Here is a 24,384-nt window from a genome sequence, read left to right on the forward strand (position 1 = left end):
GCCGTCTAAATTCTCTTCCATAATGATCACACTGACTGCTGGTTACTTGGGGGGGATTAAAAAAATGTATTTTTTTTTTTTTAGAATGGAAAAATCTCAGGTAACTACAAAATGATAGTTTCTCCATTTAAGCCTTAATTTGACACTCAAAGCTTCAAAGCACCTGAAAAGGGAGACAAGCTGCATCAGTATACAATTAAGCTGTCTTTAATCCACCAGCAAATTGGTTTTCCCCAAATTTACTGCCTATTGTCACTTGTTCAACTGTTTTTTACAACTGAAAACAGTATATGGCTGAGTGCCACCATCATGAATTATTTGGCTAAAAGATGATATCAAACAGAGGAACAATATTTATTCCTGAGTTCCTACAGATGAAGGCACTGGCCCCCTAGCCACAGGGTCTCCCTGCTCACGAGGATAGAGGGGTCTGAGCCATCTGAGAGTGGCCCTCAGGTGTCCATCTGTGGCTTCACCTTTGCATAGAGGAGCTGTCAGCCAAAAAGGCTCCTGTCCTCTTAGCTGTGAGCTTTGCCAGGGGCAGTGGACTAGCACATGTCCACACCAGGCATCATCTTGCCTGATGCTGACTTACATGCATTTTGTGTGCCTTAGCTCCCACACTGGGCAGATTTCCTGGCTGGGAGAGATGCTTGTTCCAGAGTGCAGGCCCAACACACACAACCTAGGTGCAGCAGTGGGGCTGAGGACATGGGACTGGGACTCAAGAGTGCCCTGCTTGAGCTTGTTTTTCAACTGCCTTTACCAGATACCATCTCTAAAAACAGCAAAGGCTCCAAGCTAGAAAAAGCAAGGATTCTATCCTATTTTATTTACTAATATATATATAAATAAGATTTCCTTGAACAAGAGGCAGGCCTGGAAGAATATTCTTACTCATTGAAGCAGAAAAATATAGTCCTCTATGTATACCTATACTGTTTTCTTGGTTTTCAAGAAGGTAGATAAACTGATGAATGTTACAAGAATGAATATTAAACCTGGAAAGTTGAGTGCTGCTGATAAAATGGAGAAACTGATTGTTTTGGATGGCCTGATAGTCCACCACTTTTTAAGAAAAAAAACAACAACAAAATCATGCCATATTTTAGTAGCCTTTTCAGTGGGGTTCCAGTTATACAGGTTTTTGCGAAGTGAAATGGGGCATTCATTGTTTTATTTCTTTTAACTTTGAAATGATCTCATCTGTGTGTTTCTCTTTTTTTGGGACTTGTCATTCAAATGTTTAATTTCAACATGTCACATTTGATATTCCTCCTCCTCACCCCCATCCACGTGTGCGCACACTTCGTGGACTGTGCCCCCTGGGCTCCTATGTTGGAATCGACCAGGTAGGCCAGCCCTGCCATGGGGCGTTAGTGAATGTGCCTGTGCGTGGGTCTCGGTCCAACACAGTTGATATACATTTGTTTACCTGTTATAGTTGCAAGTTGTACAGGCTGACATTGCCTCGATCGACAGTGATGCTGTCGTTCACCCGACAAACAATGACTTCTACACCGGTGGTGAAGTAGGTAATGCCTAGCTGGGTGCTGCCGAGTGTGTGTGTGCATGGTCAGTTGGCCGTCGCAGACAGCTTGATCTTTGACAGCTATGCAGGGCTGCCTTCATTTCACACTTCCAGCTGTCCTGACCTTCCCAAGGAGGCCCATCCCCGGGTTGTGAACATGAAAAATACAGCTAGCTGCCAGCCAGGTGTATCTTGCAGCTCACCAATGGGCACACTTCTGGTTTAGAAACTGGTTCAGCAACCTCTTTTTTTCATTTGCTTCACAAGGCACAGCGCTGATGGAGACTGGGTTCACACATGACTTCAGCTGCAAGGGCAATGCAATCAGATAGGCCAAGGTGCATCCGAGACCACCTGTGTGCCCTCTGTGCACCAGACATATAAGGAAGCTGTGCTCAGGTCTCCGTGCCCCCAACCTCACCCCTCTCTCCACATCAGAAGCATACTCCTTCCTGAAAATGGCCTTAAAGGCTCAAGTGCCCACTGGGGCAGTTTCAGAACACTCTCCATACTCAGGGGTTCTCAGACCTTCCAGGAACAAAAATCACCTCATTCTGATGTGTTTTGAGAAACACTCTCCTAGACCCAGAAAGCCCCTTCTCTCCCTAGCAGCTGACACACATCATTGGTTGGTTCTGGTGCTAAATAACTGAGAATGGGGTGAAGCAGAGAGCACTGGGGGTGCTGAGCCTGTGGCTGCCAACGTGTTGCCACAGTGGGCCAGGCAGTGCCCTGCTTTAAGAATGTGATGAGGCATTTATGTGATGAGGCATCGATGGCAAAAATAAAGCAGAATTGGAGCTAAGTACAGGGGCTTAAATCTTAATCTCACCATTTACTGGTTATGAGGTCTGGGCAAGTCACTTAACTCCCTGATGCCTCAGTTTCCCTATCTTAAAAATAGTGCTAAATAATGAAAATTATGTTAAATAACTAATAAGCAAAGAACCGTGTTTTGTGCCTGGCTCATGATTGGTGCTGACCTATTGGTGCTCGCTCCCTTATGTGTGAATTTTATAGTAGATATGCTGAGAGGAGCATTCTGAGTGTAGATTCAAACACCAGCTTCCAGAGAGAATGGAGACATCTCTAACTGGGGCAAAGGTGAGGTCATCCTGAAGGATGAGACTCTCGGGATTTTCGTGAGTGTCCTGGTTCTGGAGGCACCACAGTTAGTAGTCTGGTGGCCCAGCTCTGTTTCTTGTCACTAGCAGAGCCTGCTGTTCAGCCTGCTCTAGCCTCTGTGATTTGGGCTAATTGCTCTCCTGGGCATTCTGAATTTCGGACATGGATGGAAAGACAAACCGGACGGAAAGTCAGGATTTGCCAAGTCTGTCAGGTCAAAATGAAACCAGACTGTAGGTAATTAAACACCCCTTTGACAAGATTTTAGAGGAGTTTAAGAGCTCCTAAGTCAGGCAGTTTAAGAGAGAGATACTTTCTTTCTTAACCAATTGAAAACTTGGTGGGAGAAAAATACTGATTTGAAGGAAAATAAATAAACCAAACAGCTGCCACCCAGGAATTTTAGTGAAATGGGAATTATGATACTTCCTGGGCCCAAGGAGAGGAGAGTTGCTGAGCTGCTGGCAGTGGAAGGCCTGTGTGCAGCAGGATCAGTCCCAGGGACGGGGACCGGGAGGGGTAGTTGGGGGAAGGGAGTACAGCTGGAGGCTTTGAGAGGGTCCCAGGCAGTCAACTCAGCCCTGTCAAGAACCCAGTCCTTCCTGAATAATGACAGTGCCAATCCTTTTCCCTCTGGCCTGCTTGTCCTCAGCCCCCTAGTGTGCACAGAGTAAACATATGATAGCCTCAGGGGCATGTAAGTAACTTGGGCTCAAGAGCTTGCCCAAGGTCACATAGCTCACTCACACTGTCACAGCTGGAAAAGAACCTCAGCAGGTCCAGACCGCCTGACAGACTAAGGAGGAATCCGAACCCAGGTCTTCAAAAGCCCACCTCAGTGCTTTTTCTTGGCGAACCAGTTCAAACTAGTACTGAGCCCAGATTTCTTTTCTAATTCCAAACCAATGATCAACCAGATTCACACGTACTCTCAATTGCTTCCAGCTCCCACGTTTGATGTGTGAGCGGGGAAACAAGGAAGCTAGGACACAATCACTCCATTTCTCATATTTGGTGTGAATTCCTGAATCCCGAGACCGCTGGAAGAAGGAATGCGAGTGCAGGAATGCTTAGCCCCAGTGATTAACTTTACCCATCAAAAGTTCTTTCTAACAGTGAAATAGACCACAGGCTTAGCCTGACATTTGTCCAAGCCTAAATTTTCGCTTAGGCTGTTTTGAACACTGATACTTATGCCTGCTTTCGAAGCATGAAAATAATGTTCTTGTTCTCATGGGAGTAACACATGTTTATGCTTGGGGGCAAATAAGTCAATTGCTTTATGATTAACCCTGAAGTTAAGCCTAAAAAGCAAGAGTCTGACATTGAGTGTTGACAATACAGTTGAAATGGGCCTGTTTCTTGTTAAAAAGTACCTGTGTGTCTACATGAACATGTGCATACATATGTGTGTGTAGGAGTCAAGTCCTGACTGGGTGCATTGCCTGCAATCTAGGGTTCAATTTTTAAGTTTGGGTATTAAGTGTATTTTAACTGGCAAATTTCACTTCTAATTAAAGCAAGATTTAATTATAAGTAAAAATTTTAAAGTAAACACTCTTCCTAAGATAGAATATCTTTAATTGTAAATCATCCCATTTTCTTAAATATTTAGTGTTTTAGAAAGGAGTTGGTAGTATTAATATAGTACTGATTTTATTTTCCATTCCAAATTTACCAGCTGTCCCAAAGAGCAAATAGGATAGAGAATGAGGATCTGAACTAGTCCTGCCTAGAGTACATCTGTCTCCCTCCTTCAAGCTGGAGATTGGGAAGGAGGCAAGGCTAGACCAGGTGCAGCTAGGCAGCAGCGTTTTGGGATCCAGCAGATTCATTTTTCTCAGTGGCACAGATATTTCAGGTGAACCTGTGAGTCTCACTCACCTGGGTTGTATCCTCAGAACCTCCACTTCCTGGTGGGTGGGGTCTCTGAACCATGAGGCCTGAACCTGCCCCCTTAAGCCTATTCAGCTTGTGTCTCTGATGCTGAACTTTGTCAGAAACACATAGAAGTTGCCACTTAAATGCCTACTTCACTGCTTTCCAAGACACAGGAAGGCATGGGAGCAGTCTGGGTTAATGAGGAGGGATGGTGGATCCCTCCTCAAGGATGCTGGATCCCTCCTCAAGGATCCCAAGTTAATCTCTCTGAGAGCAAGGCCTCCTCATAGTAAGCTGAGCGTGCGTGTGGGTGTTGGCCTGCATCACGTTCATTCATGCACACCGGACTTCTACAGTCAGGTGGCTCACAGGTCACTACCTTTCATTAACCCTGGGGGTATCTGATTGGTGACAGTGCCCAGGGTTAATGACCCTCTTATTTTCCTTCTTGATACTTCCTGGGGTCAGTTCGCCCCTCCAAAGCAAGCATTCAAATGAGGCAGATTTCTCTAAGAAAACCAGCCCCAATCATTACAGGGTAAATCCCAAGAGAATTAGGGCTGGTGCGTTCCGATGCACCTGACTGACCCATACTTGAATTTTTCAAGACAAGTGGTGAATCTTAAGGGGAGTATTTTGTCCTCTTGTGAGGAAAAGTACTTTAAAATGTGCAAAACTGAGGAATCAGAGCTTAAGGAAGACCAAGACCCATTCTGGCCAAACTTTAAAGGGTGGTGTCGTGTATCTCATTTTGGTTGCTGCTTGCTGTCCCACATGAGACATTTAACCCACAGACCTTACCGGTGTGGGGATCTTGTTTGAGAGCTTGGCTTTCATAGCAGAAATTATTATATACCCTAAGACACAAGAAAAAGTGCTTCCTACCTCTTGAACAGTGATGTCATCCTCCTTTCTCGGCTTTTGTATGATTCAAGTTCATCTCTAAGCTCTGATGTTGCTCTCCTTTACCTGAAATGATTCTGAATCATAAGTGTGATTAAGGAAATTCTGTCTGAGGCCATTTTTTTTTTTTGTATTCACATATGTCCAAGCTGCAAAATAAGAACTAAGCATGGTAATAACATTGGTCCAGAAATGACCAAATCTGCATGCTTTCTTCTGGGCCTGCTGCCAGGAGGGGAGCTAGCTGCCTGATGGGAGCATGGTATGCTTCTTCTAAAACCTCCTTATTTGGGGGTTCTCCCCCAGAGACAGAGAAGAAAATCCAGGGCAGGTATCAGCCTTGGAAGCCATCTGGTTTCTCATGCCGACAAAAAGCACGCAGGGCAGGTTGCTCACAAAGAACAGGCATCTCCCATCTCTCGAATCTCTGGCTCATCCAGGATAACCCCGAGTCACCCCCAAATAAGGGTCTGCAGTGCCAGAGTGGTATCCGGCCGATGGCGAACCCCTTCTGCATCTCACTCTTGTGACGCAGCCGAGGCTTAGCTCCTGTTTTGCAGCCATATGGGAATTGAGCTGGTCAGATCATATATAAAGTATGTAATCACCTGACATGCTAAGTGTCTGTGTGTGCCCTGAGACTGAAGCGCAACCTGAGCTTGCCCTGTCCTTGTCTAGGAAACACGCTGGAGAAGAAAGGAGGCAAGGACTTTGTGGAAGCTGTCCTGGAGCTCCGGAAAAAGAACGGGCCCTTGGAAGTGGCTGGAGGTAAGGGAGGAAGCACGGGCATGTGTGGGTGTGGCGACGCTGGGGGTTAGGGAAGGCAGTTAGGAGACAGCTTGTGATTCAGAGGCGGCAGCGCAGGTGTGTCTGGGAGATGGAGGGGGAGCTTGTTGGCTTTACAACTTAGACTTTTGTCACTTGCAGATGGTCAGGGGAGCTGAAGGGTTGTGGAAACCACCCTTCCAATCTTTTTTCTTTATTGCTTAAAATAGCTTCTAGATGTTTGATGTCAAATTTTAAGGAATTACAGAAGTTGAGTTTGGCAAATTTGAGCTCTGAGAATTAGAGAAGTGTTACTGAGCCATCTGTAAAACTGCTGGTGAGAGATGCAAATTAATCACTTTTATTCAGCCATCTGTGCTTTTAATGGGAAAATATAAAGACACATTTCTCACTTACCAAGGACACCATTCCTGATATAGGGGAAATATGATGTGGGGAGGAATAGTGCCAAGTAAGGTCTGTAGAGGCCAAGTACTGGTTACTGCTGCCTGCTTAGATATTGGAATTTCAGGTGGGCAGAGACCTCCTGAGGATCTGGAGTCCACAGGGGTGCGGCCTGGTCAGCCCACAGCTGTGCAAGGATAGGCTCTGATTTCCCTTCTTACCAAACGGTCCCCAGTGCCCAATCTCTCTTCAAATCCTGCTTTTAAAATGAATCTTAATTAAATATAGGTATCAATAACTACTGTGTGTCCACAGAAATCCTTCTCAGAAGGTCCATCTATCATAACCCCCTCCCCCAGGGACTACATCTGGCTTGTTACCATAGGCTAGTCATGGGTCCCTGTGCCTTTGACCTCTGTTCTGCCAGTTGTTTGCCTACAAAGGGCATGGCATTGCACAGGGGCACAATGACCAAGCTATCCCAGCCAGTTCCCACAAACAAGGGAAGACACGCCCAGCGTAATCTACCTGACCGGGTTCCTGGCCTTTCTTCAGCCCCTGCCCAGCATCCTTCCATTGGTGCTCAGTGTGAGCCTATTTGGTGGCCCTGGTGCTGCCATGCACCAAACTCAGCTTTAGTATGGATTTAGTATGGTAAAGATCTGTTTGCTTGTTTTAATAACAAAAACATACTTTGTTCTTGATTTTAGGAATTTAGAAAAGGTTTTAAAAAAATAAATCACTGTTAACATTTCTCTCCACTCTTTTCCATATATAGTTGAGCAGTGATGAATCACATGGACAGACCAATGAACTAAACCCAGTCTTAGGTTTTAATAGGTCAACACTTCAGCTCAGCCTTCTCAAACCAGTCAGTAAGCCTCGCCAAGATGCACACTCACACCCATGAATCTTGGTCCAGAGCACATGTGTCAAATACAAGGCCCGCGGGCCAAATCCGGCCGGCCAGGCCTTGCAATGTGGCCCGCACCGCGCTGTCATCACTGCACTCCGCTGTCAGTTTATGACATTGTCAGTTTATGACTGTTCAATAAACCATTCGGCCCGCGATTTAGGCTGGATTTTAGATTTTGGCCCCTTCTCTGATTGAGTTCGACACCCCTAGTCCAGAGCTATTTCTACTGTACCATGAGACAATACCCACAAATCACCTACTAATGACATGTTCCTCACAAAATGGATTTAGGAAATATTCTGTCAAACCAAAATGTTTGGGTGTCTTCCTGTCGCAGTTGTATGGGGACTCAGGTACTTCAGGATAGAAGCATGCAGGCAGTACCCACCGACCCTGGGACTTAGAACCACCTCCTTTGCATTGCATCTTAGGGAACAGGAATCCTGAAACGTGCTCTGGGAGACACCAGGCTGGCTGGTCCCATTTCCTTGAGGGAGTCGGGGGGAGGACATGGCAGAGATGGAGCAGGTCTACTATGTGTAGCTGGAAAAAGGCTCCTTTTTTGGCAAAAGAAAATAGTTCCATCCTAGAAACAGTCTAATTCTGTCCAAACTAGATGGTTAGGGAGAAGAACAGGGCAGCAAACATGCTAGTCGGGTTGCTTCCCTCACAAGTTTGTCCTGAACTGTGTCTGGGAGACCTGTAGATACATAATTATATATGCACATGAATGCACTCGAGAAAAGGGGGTTAGAGACCCCAAAAGGCAGTTATTCGGAGGCTGCAAACATTCTGACACAGTCGATCATGTTAGATGGTTAAGGCTTTGCCTTCTGGGAAGGTAGAGGAAGAACTTACTACAGTCTTGGCTAAAATTCCTGTGGTGATGCAGCCAATACTAACTTTTCAAGGCTGGGTCTTGGCTTGGCCTCCCAGAGTAAGAGGACTAACTGAGGAGCAGTTTCCATCCCACGCTTATGTGGGAATCCCAGCTCAGCAGGCAGCAGTGCCGTGGCTGGAGAATGGGTCTGTGTTTGGCATCTAGTGCTGTGCTCTTTGCCGAAGAACAAACTCACTGTTCCTGTCTCATCCCTGCCAGCTGCTGTCAGTGCAGGACACGGCCTGCCCGCCAAGTTTGTGATCCACTGTAACAGCCCCGTCTGGGGTGCAGACAAATGTGAGGAGCTGCTGGAAAAGACAGTGAAAAACTGCTTGGCCCTGGCAGATGATAAGAAGCTGAAGTCCATTGCGTTTCCATCCATCGGCAGTGGCAGGTAAGGGCACCTGCCTATTACCATGGCAACCATGGGTTTATTTCTCTGCATATTTAGACCATAATTATGGAGCTCTGACTGTGTACAAGCACTGGCCTTAATCTAGGGGAAGAGAGGCAAAAAATCGGGAAGAATACACACATTAAGCAGTGATGAGGGACAGTGGAAGAGACAGAGTGAGACAGGAAGCCTGGGTCAGTATAGAACTTGTGTTGCGACAGCAAATGGCACCACAGAGGGTAACTTCAGAGTGTCCTGGGACTGTCAGAGATGATGGCTCAGAGAGTGGGTGTGGAGGACAGGGGAGGTGTGGATGCAGGGATCTAATTAAAGGAGGATCCCTCCAGAACCATTCTAGGGTAAAGCCCTCTGCCTCTTACCTGTGTGTTCCCAAGCGACCTTCACCTCCCACACCTGCTTGCTCTGCCTCATCACCCTGCTAATGAGGCCGTGGAACCTGCTGGAACTGAGCGGGCAGTTGGGTGAGGGTGAAATGGGGCTGAACCTACCTCACCTCTCAGCCCTGTATTATCCCCAGGTGAGCGTACTGAGGTTGTGAGGAGCAGCACAACTGCCCCTCAACAGACACACTACCCAGAGAGCCAGCATGGATGCGGGTTGTCCTTGAAAAGCTGATGGGGCAGCCAGAGTGGTGACCACTCCACCTCCCTGTGCCCTGGTCTGGGGGCAGGCCTGGGGTTGAGTTCTGGCACACAAATTGACCCCAATCTGAGCCCAAATCCCTACTCTGTAAAACAGGCATAACAATCCCTCATAACAATCTTAAAAGACCTCAATTTCCTAGGCCTGCTCTGGAAATGAGGGAGAGGGCTGTGAGAACTCTGTGATGTAGCCCTGAGGGCTTGTAGGAGCCATACTACCTCGGAGGGGTCCCACTGCCCCTCACATCACCAGGGTCCTCCCTTCAAAGGCTCACGGTCTGAATTTGGCCCTGAGAAAAGGGAGCTGGCCTTCAGGACTGCAGCTGTTGGCATCTTAGGCCCAAGTGGGGCCACAGTCCAGAGCTCTATATCAGCAAGTGGCTGCACCTGAGCTTCACATTAGGATCATGAGCTGCTTGGATTTCTGCCACCAGCCCCTCTCTCAGTGCCCAGGGAAGTCAGGGCTTTGCAGAGGCAGCTGGCTTCATAAGGCAGTCCCAGAGTCAATTTAAGACTTTTAAAAATACTATCTAATAAAAGAGTAATATGCAAATTGACTACACCTCCATAAGCCATGCCCACCAGCCAATCAGGAATGAATATGCAAATTAACCCAACCAAGATGGCTGCAGCCACGGAGAGAGCAGGAGGTTTGGGTTTCCCCAGCAATGGAGGAAGCCAAGATTTCCGCACACCCTGGCGGGCCCAGGGCTCCACTCAAGGCTACAAAGTTTCAATTATAGAAGATAAATAAATCCCAACAAAATGGCAGCAGCCACAGAGCTAGAGAGAGCAGGAAGCTCAAGTTGCCTGAGGCAATAGAGGAAGCCAAGTTTCCTCAGCCCTGGCCTGTGTTAGCCTCTGCTCAAGGCTACAAAGTTTCAATTATAGAAGATAAATAAATCCCAGATACCAGGGCCTCTGCTTGGGTCACCAGGGGGTGTGGCCAGTCTGCAAATCACCACAGGCCCCTCACCCAGGCTGCCCCACACACCCCAAGGGAACCCCCACCCTGATCCGGAACACCCTTCAGGGCAAACCACCCGCCCCCACCCGTGAACCAGGCCTCTATCCTATCTAATAAAAGAGTAATATGCAGATTGACCATCACTCCAACACACAAGATGGCTGCCCCCATGTGGACACAAGATGGCCACCATAAGATGTCCAGCAGGGGAGGGCAGATAGGGGTGAACAGGCCTGCAGGGGAGGGCAGTTAGGGGTGACAGGCCTGCAGGGGAGGGCAGTTAGGGGCAAACAGGCTGGCAGGGGAAAAGTTAGGTATCAATCAGGCTGGCAGGGGAGTGGTTAGGAAGCGATCAGGAAGGCAGGCCGATGCGGTTAGGGGCAATCAGAAAGGCAGGCAGGCGAGCATTTGGGAGCCAGCAGTCCTGGATTGTGAGAGGGATGTCCGACTGCCCGTTTAAATGGGCAGTCTGACATCCCTCAAGGGGTCCCAGATTGGAGAGGGCACAGGCTGGGCTGAGGGACACACACCCCCTGCCCCCCTGTGCACAAATTTTGTGCACTGGGCCTCTAGTTTTTTTATAAAATGCTTTTGTATCAGAGCATAAATAGCCAGCTTCTCCACAGAAGGTCTGTTATTTGACACTGCACTGCTGTGTGACCTTTGATAAATGAATCACTCTCTCTGTCTGAGGACTGCCCTTCCTTATAGGCAGTTCTGAGGTTCAGTTAATTAGTGCTTTGGAGGCACTTTGATCTGCTCTGATGAAAGGTGCTTCCGAAGAGAGAAGCAATAGGAGCCATTATTGGAGGTAATAATTTCATGCTCTTTCATATGGCTGTTGGGGAATTTCTAATTGAAGCATAAAAGTAATTCTCATAAAAGAGCATCTGTTATTACAAACTCATTTACATTTTTCATGGAGTAAAAAGTTTTAAGAAATAATCAATTGAAAGCTTTTAAGAGGGTGGAATTCCTAAGGTAAGCACATGTGCACAGCTGCCACATCTGCCAGGCAGACCTTGCCCCACAGCACCGTGTAAACAGCCACCCTCTCTTTCATGAGTAAAGAATGGGATTACACCAGAGCTGGCCAGTAAATCACAGTGGGTTTTAGGAGGGGAAATAAAACAGCTTGTTTGTGGCATCCAGTGTCCCTGGCATAAAAGTCATGTTGTAACTAAAGGGATAGAAATGCAAATATGATGGTGAAGTGGGCTCACTTTCTCTCAGCCGAGGCCTAGCGTCCCAGGCAGATGGAGGAGGACCATGACCCTACACTTCCTTCCTCCCACCTATTGCCCCCCAGACCAATCTCCAAGCCATTGGGTATAAATAAGAGCTGGGGGTATAAGCCAGCCTCTGGCGTCTGGACATCCTGCCCTTGGGCACTCGGTCACAATATTTATGGACACCTCCACTCCCTCAGTTCTGGTTGACATTAGGGAATGACCTCTTTCCAAAGAGGCAGTTCATAGGGAATAGCTAGTTTGGGGCTTTGATTAAACTCTCTGTAGGTTTATGAGCTTAAACAGAAAGCCAGTTCATCTTTTCCAGGCTACCGTGTATGGTATTCGTTGAATTAGGGAGAATTACTTATCAACCCACCACATGTGAGCCTGGACCCCTCTCTAGCCTTGGGGGACAGAGGCCCATCATCCCATCCTAAATTTTGGCTTCTCCAATTTGTAGCACCTGATCTTTATCTCTGGGTGGAGTGGCCTCTTGATGGGCAACTTCAGAGAGACAGTTACTCAAAGCCAGACAGAACATGAAAAAATGGAGGAGCCCAGGATCACAGTGTGAGGAAGACCTAATCCCAGCAGATGAGTATCACATCACCCAAGCTTCCAAGATATCCAGCCCTACCCATCTCCCAAGCAGCAAAGCCAACTAGACAGGTGGCCTGGCCCAGCAAGGAAACCAGACTCAATCTGAAATCCACGTCACTGCTACACAGGGCAAGCTCCCAGTCTGTCTCCTCCAGAAAATCCACCTGCACTTCCCCGCCCCAGGGCACAGCCTCTCCCCGTTGGTGCCTGATTGGCCTCCTCAGCACAGCTCTGGACCTGCCCTGCCCAGCACTGGAGGACAGCTCACCAGGAACGGGGGTGCTTGGCGATGCCCCACGCAAGGAGCAGGGTCTTCTGTGAAGTGGCCCTGTAAACGCACATTTCTGCCATCCGGTCCCCAGCCATCACTGAGCAGGCTGATCCAAGAGGGAACCAAAAAGATAGTCCACAGGGTCCCTTTGCACCAGGCTAGGGAAACTGAGGCCTAAGACATTTAGGAAAGGCTGTCCGAGACATAACTGGAGTGACTTCGGAGGAAGCTCAGATATCTGTCCAAGGCAAGACCAAGAAAAACAAACAAACAAACAAACAAAAAACAGCTCAGAGTTTAAGATAAACTCTGCAGGGTGTGAGCACTTAGCCACGGAGAAACTTAGGACACATGCCGTAAGCACAGCCCGGGTTAGGCCCATGGGAATGAGGGGCGCCTTCACTTTGTGAGGGCAGCAGCGTCCACATCACCACCATCCTGCTCATCACCATGTGAATCCTTGAGGCATTGTTTTCCAGTGAGGAAACTATTGCCTAGAGAGGTTAATGCCCATCCACATCAGATCCAAGCCTGACTGTGTGTCAGAGGAGGTGTAGCTGGTCTCTCCAGAAGGCACGCACGGTGCAGCACAGGACAGAGTGACGGTAACAGGCAGCAGGCCTGAGATGCAGGAAGAAGGCGAACTGCATGGCCACGCAGCGATGGTGTGCAGAAGGGCTGTGTCTGTGCAACCAATAGGGGTAACCCCTCGAAAGTCGAGGGAGACGCCGCAGGCAAGCAGCTCTCCGGAACCTGGGCAGCGCCACACCAAGGAACCCCTAGCTGTGCCCCTGCCAAGCTTCGGCATGACAACAGCCATGGCCGACTGCCCTCCAAGAGGACTGGGGCCTGATGCCACATTATTAGCACAGGGTAGTTACAACGACAGCAGCTGTCACCCGTCACTATCATGGGGTCTGGAGTGGGGAGGGATTTTCCACTGGGTGAGCCTTCAGAAAGACCTTCGTGACCACCCGCCTTACAGATACACCTGTGGAGGAGGACTCGGTGTAGCATCTTGCTCGTCCTCACAGCCTCCTCAGGTAACAACCCCATTGATTAGATTACCTGATTGATTACCTCAGGTAACAACCCCATTGATTACCAACCCCATTGCACCAGACGGGGAAACAGGGCACAGAGACAGGGCCCAAAGTCAAATCCTGTGTGTCTCCAGGTCACCGTGTGGGCCACAGCGGTCCCTCTCAATGGTGCAGGGCTCTGTGGAAAACATTCCTGTGAGAACATCTATTTGAACGTACCGTTTCAAAACATATTCTCTAACTGGCTTCTAGGAAACACTGGAACCCCACCAGAGAACATTAGGAAAGCCGTTACCTCCATTCCTGGCCCTGGGTGGTCCAGTGTGGCCACCTCCCGTGGTTGTGGCTATCCAGCGCAGAGGACGGGTTCAGCAGCAAGACGTTTTCCTGGAAACAAATCAGATTCACATTTACTCAACACCACCCTGAAGCACAAGGCCAGCCCAGCCCGCACTCCATCAATAGGAGGGCATGCAGGCCTGGACACTGCACCTTTAAACCCTTTGATCCTTACCCGTGTCCCCACTTGAGGTTCTTCACCTTTGTGCCCACCCTGCAAGTTCAGATGAGAAAGTCCTGTTGGCTCCACAAAGAACAGTCGCTCCAAAGGGGGGTCCCCACACCTGCTGAGTCAGCTCCCTGCATGGAGCCCAGCAGCCTACGCTTCCACAAGCCCTCCTCAGCCCTGACTAACGTTGAAAATATTCCCTTGCTGAGATCACAGCCCTTTTCAGGGGTCCCAGGTAGAGGGACGGAAAGCTGTGGGAGCAACACACAGTGTCTGGTGCCCAGGAAGACCCTTTCAGCAAACACCCTGGACCGTCAGGCCACACAACAGTGATCCTCAAGGAAGTCCCACAGGCCCTCACCTCAGCCCAGCTCCCCTGTGACAGGCAGGAGGGCACCCTCACTGGGGGGAGCTTGGAGCTTGTGGAGAACGATCTTGGGCTCCCAGCTCTGCCCAGCCCCACCCAGCCAGGTCACGTCCATAGACAGGGCTCTGCCTGGTCCAAAGCCCTGGAGCTCCCAGTGGCAGGCCAGCCCCTAGGCTGCCTCCTTCTCAAGCTTTCCCCACCAGGATGAAGCTAAGAGGATCACTGCCATCTGACCAGTCCTTCAGGCAGCAGCTGTATGAACAGCAGGAAAATAAACATTTCTATTTGTGAGACACTTAAAGTGGGCCCTTATTCCAGCAATGCCGTGACCTGTGCCTTCACACCGCTCCCTAGAGCTGGCCAGTTCCTCTCAGGAGCGGAACTGCCCTAACATAGGGGCGAGTTGGGCTCTACATGACACTCATTTGCACACACGCCCCTGAGAATATGCTCACCAGAGAGATACCCCCTGAAACAGAAGGTCAGGTTGATTTCCTCCTGCACTTTCCAGATAACCTGTCCTGTGTGCTCAACTCCTGTGAGAGTAGTCAGGGCACCTGTGCCAGATGTGCTGAGAACAGCTTCTTCCTGGACTGAACTGAGCTTGCCAGTCCCAGAGTGGGGAAGGGTGTGAGGGGAAGGACCTGCCACGTGGGGTTCCCATCTCTTCTCACTCCCTTCATTCTCCCTCCTCCCCCACCCCTTCCCCCTTTCCTCAACCTGGTCACTTCAACTCTGGTACTAGACAGAGTCCCTGGGATCTTCTCGGAGGGCGCTGTGCCTATCTGACACTGTCCAGGCTGGAATAACTCCGAATCTGTTTATGCAGCCTCTGACCCACTGTCCTCACCCAGTCATGTGTGTCCTGGCTGCCTGCACGAGTTCCTGTGGCTGAGGCTCTGACTCTGGGTGGCACCCCACTGTCACCAGTGGGCTTCCCTGTACAGGCTGGAGACATGCCCTGGGGACATCCCTGTCTTGTAGGATTAGGCTTCACTTCTAACTCATCCAGAAGCTACAGGGTCCATCGCCAAGCTGGGTAAAGCCCTATTTGATTAAAAGCAAGTCAGGAATGGTTTTCTCCTGTGCATCAGAAGTGCTCTAAGCACTGACAACAGAATGAGCGCAACTCTCCAAGGGAACAACTAAGGCGGCCAGAACCCTGGCTACCAGTGAGGGGCGCTGGCGTGCTTAAGGCATCTCTCGCCTGGCGGCCGGTATTCAGTCTGATGGAGAGTCCAGCTGAAACTGGCAGGCTGGTCTGGCACTTGGGGTACCAGTGGATCCACAGGCTCAGAGCAGTTTGACAGCTATAGATCTGCTGATGAACAAAGAAACCTCATGAAAACTACCTCTCAGCATCCTTAAGTGTAAACCGGGGTAAGGGATTTGAATCCGCTAAGTGTAAACCGGGGTAAGGGATTTGAATTTAGGTAGGACCAGTGGCTCCAAAGCCCATAGTATTTCCACTAGACTAGGCAAGCTGCTATGTTACTGTGTCCCCCTGGGTCACCCGGTCCTGCATGTGCAGTGTTGACCATGAATAGCCTTGGACTCGCATGAAGCAAGGAGTCCTGATTTCAGATTCTTGCTTAAGTTCTGAGGCCCTTCCCCCCAAATTGCCATGTGATGTTTACTTTAAATGGAAATGCATGTGAATTCACTCCAGCCTGGCTTAGAGACTTGGATGCTGTCCCTTGAAATGAAGAGCCCACTTGGCCCAGCATTGTTTCTCTGCACCCACAGCTCCCTAATGCCCTGGCCCTTGGGGTGCTTCAGGCTGCGTGTGCTTGGAGTGGGCTCCTGGCCAGCAGCCCAGCACCCAGAAACCTAAGGATCAGTGTGAAGGGCGTGACCTCCATCTTGTGTGGACGGAGACGAGAGCTTCTTGGAGAAGCACCAGACCCCAGCCGTCCTCTGGGCTGAGATCCACAGGGAGCCTTTGAGAGCCTGGACTCTGTCCCAGGCCCCTTGCTGGCCACAGTGATGCTGGAAAAACAAACATGGGAGCTCCCGCTGCCCGGAGAACTTTAATGCACACCACGTGCCACAGAGCACAGATCTGTCTGCGTGCTCATTGTCTCTCAGACTTCTGGCATGCCTTCCTCCTCTGCACACACAGGACAATCTCCTGCAGGTCAGTCCTCTGCCCACTCGTCCTTCCCTTGTCTGGTGGGCACTGGGCTTCCTCATGCCTGTCTGTGAGCTTGTGGAAATACTGGCACATGTGGCCTTGAGAGCCTCCTGGGGGCAGGGCAGTGACAGTGACCCTTGGCCTCCCTAGTTGCTGAGCCCTGTCCTCTGTCTTGCAGGAACGGTTTTCCGAAGCAGACAGCAGCTCAACTGATTCTGAAGGCCATCTCCAATTACTTCGTGTCAACTATGTCCTCTTCCATCAAAACAGTGTATTTCGTGCTTTTTGACAGCGAGAGTATAGGCATCTATGTGCAGGAAATGGCCAAGCTGGACGCCAACTAGGCCGAGAAACTACAAACCATACCGTGCCCCCTGCCTCCAACTTGAAAGAAAAGAAAAATAATTTAAAAAAAATGAAAAAAAAAACACCCTTCACTCCTATTGGGAGGCAGGAACCCTTTTGTTTCCAATTTTGCTCATCTAGGGAAAATAAGGTTTTGGTTTCCAGTTTAATTGTTTCGACTTTCTAAAATGTTTTCACGTTAGCACTGATAGTTGGCATTACTGTTGTTAAGCACTGTGTTCCAGACTGTGTCTGACTTTCGTGTAACCTAGGAGATTTTATTGTTTTATTTTAATGAAACCCTGCTTGCCGCAGAGCAGCCGGGAGAGCAGCGTCCACCACGGGCGGCAGGAGCCAGGAAGCCCGCTTTGTGACCGTGTGTCTTGGTGCTTTACTGTACACCCAGTGGCGTTTTTACTATAATGTTCCTTTTCCCCCCCAAGAAGAAAAATCATGAATATACCGCAGGCTTAATTTTTGTTTACTTTTTGTCTTAATGATGGATTTGAAAATGAAAGATTTAAAAGGCAGAACAGAATCTGTTGCCCTTAAATATATTTGGAATTTGTGTGAGTTGATTTAGTAAAATGTTAAACTGTTGCTTAGCGTGTTTGGAGTTATTGTGCCCTTCAGTCCAAAGTCAGCTTCTCTCGTCACAGGATGGGGCCTTGGGTGCGGCAGCCCACCCCCAGCAAACACCACAGTGGCCACGGCAATGGGGTAGGCAGGTGGGCGTTCTGGTAGAGGGAGTTTATAGAAAGTCTCTGCTTTTATCCTGGTGACACTTGGGCAAGGGTGTTATCCCATTTCATAGATGAGGAAGCAGATATACTGAAAGCAGGTGGCAAGTAGCAGGCTGGTCCCAGAGCCCAGGTGTTCAGACTCTGAGCTCAGACTCTCTCTTGCCACCCATCCCCTCCTGCCGGTCTCTCTGGCTCATGGCTTTACCCCTTGCCCCTGGCCGCTTACCAGATGGAGCTGCAGAAGCCTTGAGACCTCTGCCAAGGCCATGCTGAGCCTATTGTTCTTACAGGATGGGGTCCCTGGTACCAGGAACTTTCTGAGGGCAGTGTGCCACCACCGAGGTCCCCAAGATGTGCTGCCAGTGTTTACATGCCTCCCCCCAGCTGTGGGTGTTTAGGGATGTGGATTATTTAGAAAAATCCCAGCTGGACCAGAGTAGCTAAACTCTTATTACCTAAACTCAGCAAAACACAGACACTGTTTGCTTCAAATGTACTTTTGCTGTCATCTAAATGTGTCTAAAACACAGACTGCTTCTATCTGTTTAGGAAAAAAAAAAAAAGTGCCTGTTTCTAAAGCACACGTTAGCCAGGACACATGCAGCACGCTGCACATCATGGGTGCATGGAAAGGACCCTTTCCTGCTTTCCAAACTGGCTGTGGAAGTCAAAATGAGAGTGCTAAGCCATCGCACACCTAGCTTCTTCAATGAAAAGGCAACTACTTCTAACTCAAACCTGAAATATAATCTTACCAAGTTCCTCCTCAATGTAAGGTGTTATTGAGACTGGATTCTCCCCCCTCTTCCCACCAAGATCTTTACTGGGTTTAGATTACATATTTTTACTTCTTGATTAGAAATCTGGTGTTTTACTGAGTGCCAGGCACGGTGTTGAGTCCCCTATGGGCATCACTTCATTTTGTCCTTGTGGTCACCCCATAGGATAGGTTTTGTTATTGGGGCCATTTCACAGCTGGGAACACGGAGGCGGGAGAACTGAGGTGACTTGCCCGTGTCAGAAGTAACGTTGCTAATCAGTGACCACCAGGTTCAAATGCGGAGATGCTGACCACCGTGACGCAGGGCCCCTGGGCACACTCATCGGCAACCAGAGAGTCATTTGCCCTTGGTGGTATTTCTAACGCAGAGGCAGAGACACAGATGGCACTGAGGTTTAAAAGGCTTCTAGGCGAGTGGTGTTTCCCTCGCTTTGGAGAAGGGACACCAGAGAAGCAAATCCTGTGCCTAGTGCATATCTCCACTAGATGGCGCTAACAGGTCTGGGAAGTAAAAAGGGACAGCTGGTTTCTGCTTTTCCCCCTGCGCTGGCACAAAAGAGTAAATTGCATTGGTCAGGGTCTGCGTGAATTATTTACCATAATCACCTAAATGTTTCTAAACTTTCAATAATCCAAAGTGCATCGTGCCCCTGAGCTGTGGGCTCCTTGAAGATACTTTTTTTCAATGAAACAGAGGGAAAGAGCCAACCAGCTGCCTGGGATTCCCATCATCTCCAAACCACCCAGTTCGTTTTAAAACTGGGATCAAACATTGTTCTCTGATGTCAGCCTCATGTTTACGGGAAAAAGAAAACAGCTCATTACTTTGAAAACCGGGGTAGCTGCAAGGAACCGCTTAAAAGGCCACATGCCTCTCTCCCCAAAATATATATTTACCAACAACGAAGTGATTCTCTGAGGGGGAAACCTGCATGCAGGTTGTCTCCACCCTCCCCTCTTCTGTAAGTTGTGTCAATGAGTCCCACTGCCGGTGTGCTGTCCCCCAGCCCGACCACGGTCAGGCACTCCGTGATCCCGCCGTGGCACAAGGCAGACGGCGTGCCCCCACCCGCACCCACACTTGTTTCCGAAAACCAACCCTGCCTGGGCAGCAGGGCTCTGCCCTGAGTGATACCGTCTCTGCACCGCTCCTCCCAGAGACTCTAAATGTCATCCGAGACCTGACACGGCACCAAGGCTCTGACTAGATTAAACGGACAGTCATAACCGTGTGTGTGCAGGCACATACACCAACCCTCTACACCAGGGGTCCTCAAACTTTTTAAAGTGGGGGCCAGATCACGGTCCCTCAGAGAGCTGGAGGGCCGGACTATATGAACTACTAATTCCTACTGTAACACCTCGGCTGCGCTCACTGCCCAAAAAACCTGGCGGGCCGGATCAGACTCCTCTGCGGGCCGCATGTGGCCCGCAGGCCGTAGTTTGAAGACCCCTGCTCTACACCCATCCTCTCATCTGCTTCTCCTGGCAGCAATATCAGGTCGGTTACATGATCCCTAGGTTACAGATTGAAAATGTCAGCAGAGAGGTAAAGCATAGTCTTCGAGGTCACACAGCTATCGGTAGTGGAGCTGAGATTTGAACCCAGCTGTCTGACTACAAACAGCTCTCCCCCTTCCCCACCCAAGGGCTGAATTCTTTGGTATGCAGCCCCAAACTGCGCTCCAGGGAGGCAGAGCCGCTTGTCTATTCACCTATAGGTGTCCAGTGCGGTCAGCCCTGGCAGCATAAACAGCCTATTGGACAAGAGGCGAACAGAAAGTGTATTTAAAGCAACCTCTTGGCCAACAGGATTTATTGGGCCTTCCTATGAATGCAGCCTCAGATCAGGGCCTCTTACAGGCCTAGCAGAGTAGGGACCCCGATAGTGCCTGCTGAATATGCTCTCAGAGGAGGGGGTGTGCTCCCCAGCTCCAGTGCTCAGGGAGGGTTTCTTGGAGCAGATCAAGAGCTGGAATTCGTAGGAAATGTTGGAATGTTCTAGGTTAAGAGAGCAAGCTGACAAAAGATAAGTGGCAAGATGGCACCCAGGCATCTCAGCCCCAGCTTGGGGAGCTTCCCCTGAGAAGCCAGGTCTCGCCACTCGCAGCCACGCCGGCCCCCTGCCCTGCTCTCTGCTCCCAGCCCTGTCACTGGCAAGTGTGTGGATTTGTTTATCTGGCGGAATTCCTCCCTTCTGCTCAGGGTCAGGTGCCTGGTCCCAGCTACAGTTAGCCCCATCAGGGAAAAGAAGGCAAAAGCAGAAAAGAAACCAGAGATGGGCAGTAATTTTCCTCTCATCCGCCCCTGCCCAGTCCTAGGACTGCTCTGTGCTCGCACAGGTCTCTGGAGGAGGTGAGAGGAGGGTGGAAGCCCGACCCAGCCAGTCAGTGCTGGCACAGGCACTGCTCTGTTCCCCGGTTCATCACTGGGCTGCACACTCACCCCGAGCTGTCCCGCTCCCCCTCCCCAGAGACAGCAGTGGGTGGGAGGTGGCCTGGCAGTGTATTCATTACCAACTGGGACGTTAAATGTTCACCGCAGGCGCCACACGCTAACGTTATCTTGGGAGCTGGCCTTGGTGCCGCTTGGCGTGACCGGCCTGCAGGCACTGGCAGTGGGAGGAGGGTCCTACCCCTCACACACACCCCACTCACCTGGACTGAGAAGAAAGAGAAGTGCTCAATGGCCAGGGTGAGGCCCCTTTACTTCCATGTATAGCCTGGCCTGTGTGTTTGCTTTTGAGGCCCCCATATCAAAATAATATCACATGACCCTCCTGACAAGCGAGGCAATAAAACTGCTCATTAATCCCAGCCCCCATCACCACCCCTCCGTGCTCCTCAGCTAAGGTGTGTAAATAGACTGGCCTTTCCCTGACCCTGAAAACTAACCCAGCCGGGGCTGCTTTGTCAACTCTGAGGAGAGTCTCAGAAACACTCTCTCCACAGAAGGCACTTTCCTCCTCACTTCTCCCCACAAAGTGACTCCCACCCCCACACACGCCCATGCACACATACACACACACACACACACACGCCCTCCCACACCGTGCACATGCACACTGATGCAAACCCCATGCATACACATATCCATTTACACATACACACCCTCCCACACCTATGCAAACCCATGCATACCCATATTCTCACACACACTCATAATCACTCATACTCATGTGCACACACACACACACACACACACACAGACACCTAAAGAGACTCGAAGCCCGCTGTGTCTGAGCGCAGAATTGAGGGGCATGCAAAGAAACATCCAACGTGAGCAGAGTCAGCCTGAACTCACCTACCAAACAGCTGACCTTTCTCCTGGGAAATGTCCTCCTTAGCCTGTTTCACACTGAGAACGTGGATCTGCTCACAGCCCCCTTGACCTGCTCAGAGGGGGAGCCCAGACCACTTCTGGAGTCTGCAGGGGTCTCACCCCACAGAGGGGGATGGGAGCACTGCTGATATGCCCTAGAGCATGCCACAGGTAATGTGCTCACTAAGAAAGAAGCTTCAAATTTTCCTGCAAACTGTCCCAGTGTCACAGGTTAAAGGTCACTGCCTTGGCTGTGGGTGATGACCACACTTCACGGAGGGCAGAAAACAAAGTCTCAGAATAGCATCTTCCAAGTCCTCTTGTGTCCAAAGCCCAGAAACCAGAGCCATGACCATTACACAGAACAACGCAGCCCTGGAGGCATGCAGGCAGGCCACGTGTGCCTGGCTGGCAGAGTTCCCCCTCCTCCCACATGCAGCCTTCCCATCGACGAGCCCAGGCTCCTGGGCAAGAGCCCAGCAGGCCAATGGCTCCTCCCTGCTGACCATCCTAACTCGACCTTCTCGAAATGTCTACCTGAGCAGGCCCTGGCCAGGCTGGTTGGGAAACCTGATATTTCTGTACCTAAACATGACGCAGCTTCCTAAGCTTAAGAGAATAAATTAGAGCGGAGTTCACATCGGCACAGCTGCGGCAGATGGGCAAATTGATTTGCTCCCCATCTGGGAGATTAAATTCCTCTGTCCCCCAATGGCAGCGGGGTAATGAGCTGTCAGTCAAACGGCAGGAGCCCGGGCTGGGTGCATAATTGAGCCCTGGCAGCTCCTCATTAGGCCCACATCGTCCTGGCTACAGATTCCCACCTGAGGCGGCCTCCGAGCCCCGCGGAGAACGCACTGGGCCTGGCGACATCCTCTGGAGGGAAGTGCCACCTTGGGCCGGCTGGGCCAGCGCGGAGGAACTTCCGCTTAACCAAGGTGGCGGCTGTTGACAAACGATATATTTGTCAACAGCCGCCGATAGCCAGCCCCTCCAGGGCTTAATGATGGGCAAATCCAAACAATTGGAAGGATATCTATGGCTTCCTTTAAGATGACACCCAAGGGTCCTTACTTCCCAGGGAGCCCTGGCCTGAATCTTGATGCTTCACATGTATCTAGTCACCCCAGGGCTTCTCAGGGGCAGCACCCCAAAACCATCCCCACAGCCCACTCAGGCCTGTACAGCATGTAAGATACACACATGCATCCTGCCGGTTCAGTCCTCACATTGCCCTGAGACGACATTTGTGTCTCCATTTGTAAAACGGATAAGAAATCAGGGCCCGTGGAAGTTCAGAGCTGTCTCCTGAGGTCTTCTGAGGCCTGGGATTTGAGGAAGGCTGGTCATTTTCTCCAGCCTCATCGTCCCCTCTGCCCATCTTTCCACCCCCTGTTTGGGGCTGCTCTTGCCTTGCTTTCAGTCCTTTCCATATCCCAGTTCTCCAGCCTGGAACATGATGCTGCCACCGCTTACTTGCAATCTTGCTTATCTCCTCAGGTCCACGAAGGTTTCCCTGCTGAGCCTGCTGTCCAGACTGTGTGCCCTCTATTGGTGCACGCTGCAAAGTACTGTCATAGTACTGTGCCTCCTGGACACTGCTGTGTGCTGACATGACTGTCCACCCATCAGACAGTGAATGTCACTCACTCAGACCTATTCCCTGAGCCCTCTGGGCTAGGCCTTGCCCCAGGCTCTGGGCAGATAGCTGTGGGCAAGCAAAGGACACCCTGCCCTCCCCCAGGCCAGGAGCCGCAGCTCTTGCTCCCTGTGGCACCCTCAGTGCCTCATCCAGAGGGCCCTGGCAGGAGGGGAGCGCGCTCTCAGTGGCTGCATATCGAGTCTGCAGGTCCTCAGAGACCGTCCCCGGGCAGAAGGCCTGACTCAGAGAGGGCGGCAGGGAGTCAGGGAGAACGTGGTCATTCCTGACATCAGCCTGGAGAAGTCAGCCAGGGGTGACACCCGCTGATCACTGGCTTCACATGGCCACGTGGAGGCTTCAGAGTGAGTCTGCTGTTGGCACAGGGTCCCTGCTCGGCACCCTCTTGCCACCCTGCTAACCACAGTCTGGATCTCATGGCATCTGGTGCTTTGACTCTCCCTGGCTCCTGATTCAAAAAGGGTGTGGAAATGGGACACGGCTAGAAGCTAAATGCACAGAATCAAAAAATAAGGAAAAACAGTGGCAAATGTTTGCAAGAGAGACCTGTGGGCCAGGGCAGCTGGCAAGCCCTTCAGCTTGGTGCACCAATTTTACAGGCCACGGGGGAGGTGTCCTTAGGGGTGATGCAACACGCTCGAGTCAGAAAACCTCCTCTTGCAGCCCCAGCCCAGCTCAGAGGACCAGGGTCTGCTGCCAGTGCAGCCAAGGCCCGGTCCTGTTCCGTCAGGCTCCTGCGCCAGCAGAAAGAGGCCTGTGCTACAAGGACGAGCAGGTGCCGCTGTGAATGTCCAGCATGCCTGCCCCTGATGGGATATGTCCCATCCCCAGAGCACAGGAGCAGAGTCACAGTGGTACAGGGCCTTTGAGATGCCACCTGCCACCTCCAGGCTCAGGTGGAAAATGACACTAACCATGAGAGCCGTGACCGAGCACCAAGAGCCACAGCG

The 24,384-nt window shown here is 50.4% G+C and overlaps 1 protein-coding gene across 4 annotated transcripts in view; it reads left to right on the top strand.

Moving 5' to 3' along the window:
- MACROH2A1 (macroH2A.1 histone) overlaps positions 1–17,529 on the top strand; it is a 67,888-nt gene extending 50,359 nt beyond the window's left edge. For 2 of the 4 annotated variants that reach the window (XM_084886694.1, XM_084886693.1), the window contains exons 6-9: positions 1,445–1,535; positions 6,119–6,208; positions 8,626–8,800; positions 16,763–17,529. In XM_084886694.1, coding sequence (XP_084742820.1) covers positions 1,445–1,535; positions 6,119–6,208; positions 8,626–8,800; positions 16,763–16,928 — 522 coding nt within the window. In that variant the 3' untranslated portion in view covers positions 16,929–17,529. The remainder of the gene's footprint in view (positions 1–1,444; positions 1,536–6,118; positions 6,209–8,625; positions 8,801–16,762) is intronic. The other 2 variants (XM_084886691.1, XM_084886692.1) reach the window with 1 other exon arrangement.
- Positions 17,530–24,384: the final 6,855 nt, after the last annotated feature.

Source organism: Pipistrellus hanaki, assembly GCF_964339955.1.
Source record: "Pipistrellus hanaki genome assembly, chromosome: 5".
Taxonomy (NCBI): domain Eukaryota; kingdom Metazoa; phylum Chordata; class Mammalia; order Chiroptera; family Vespertilionidae; genus Pipistrellus; species Pipistrellus hanaki.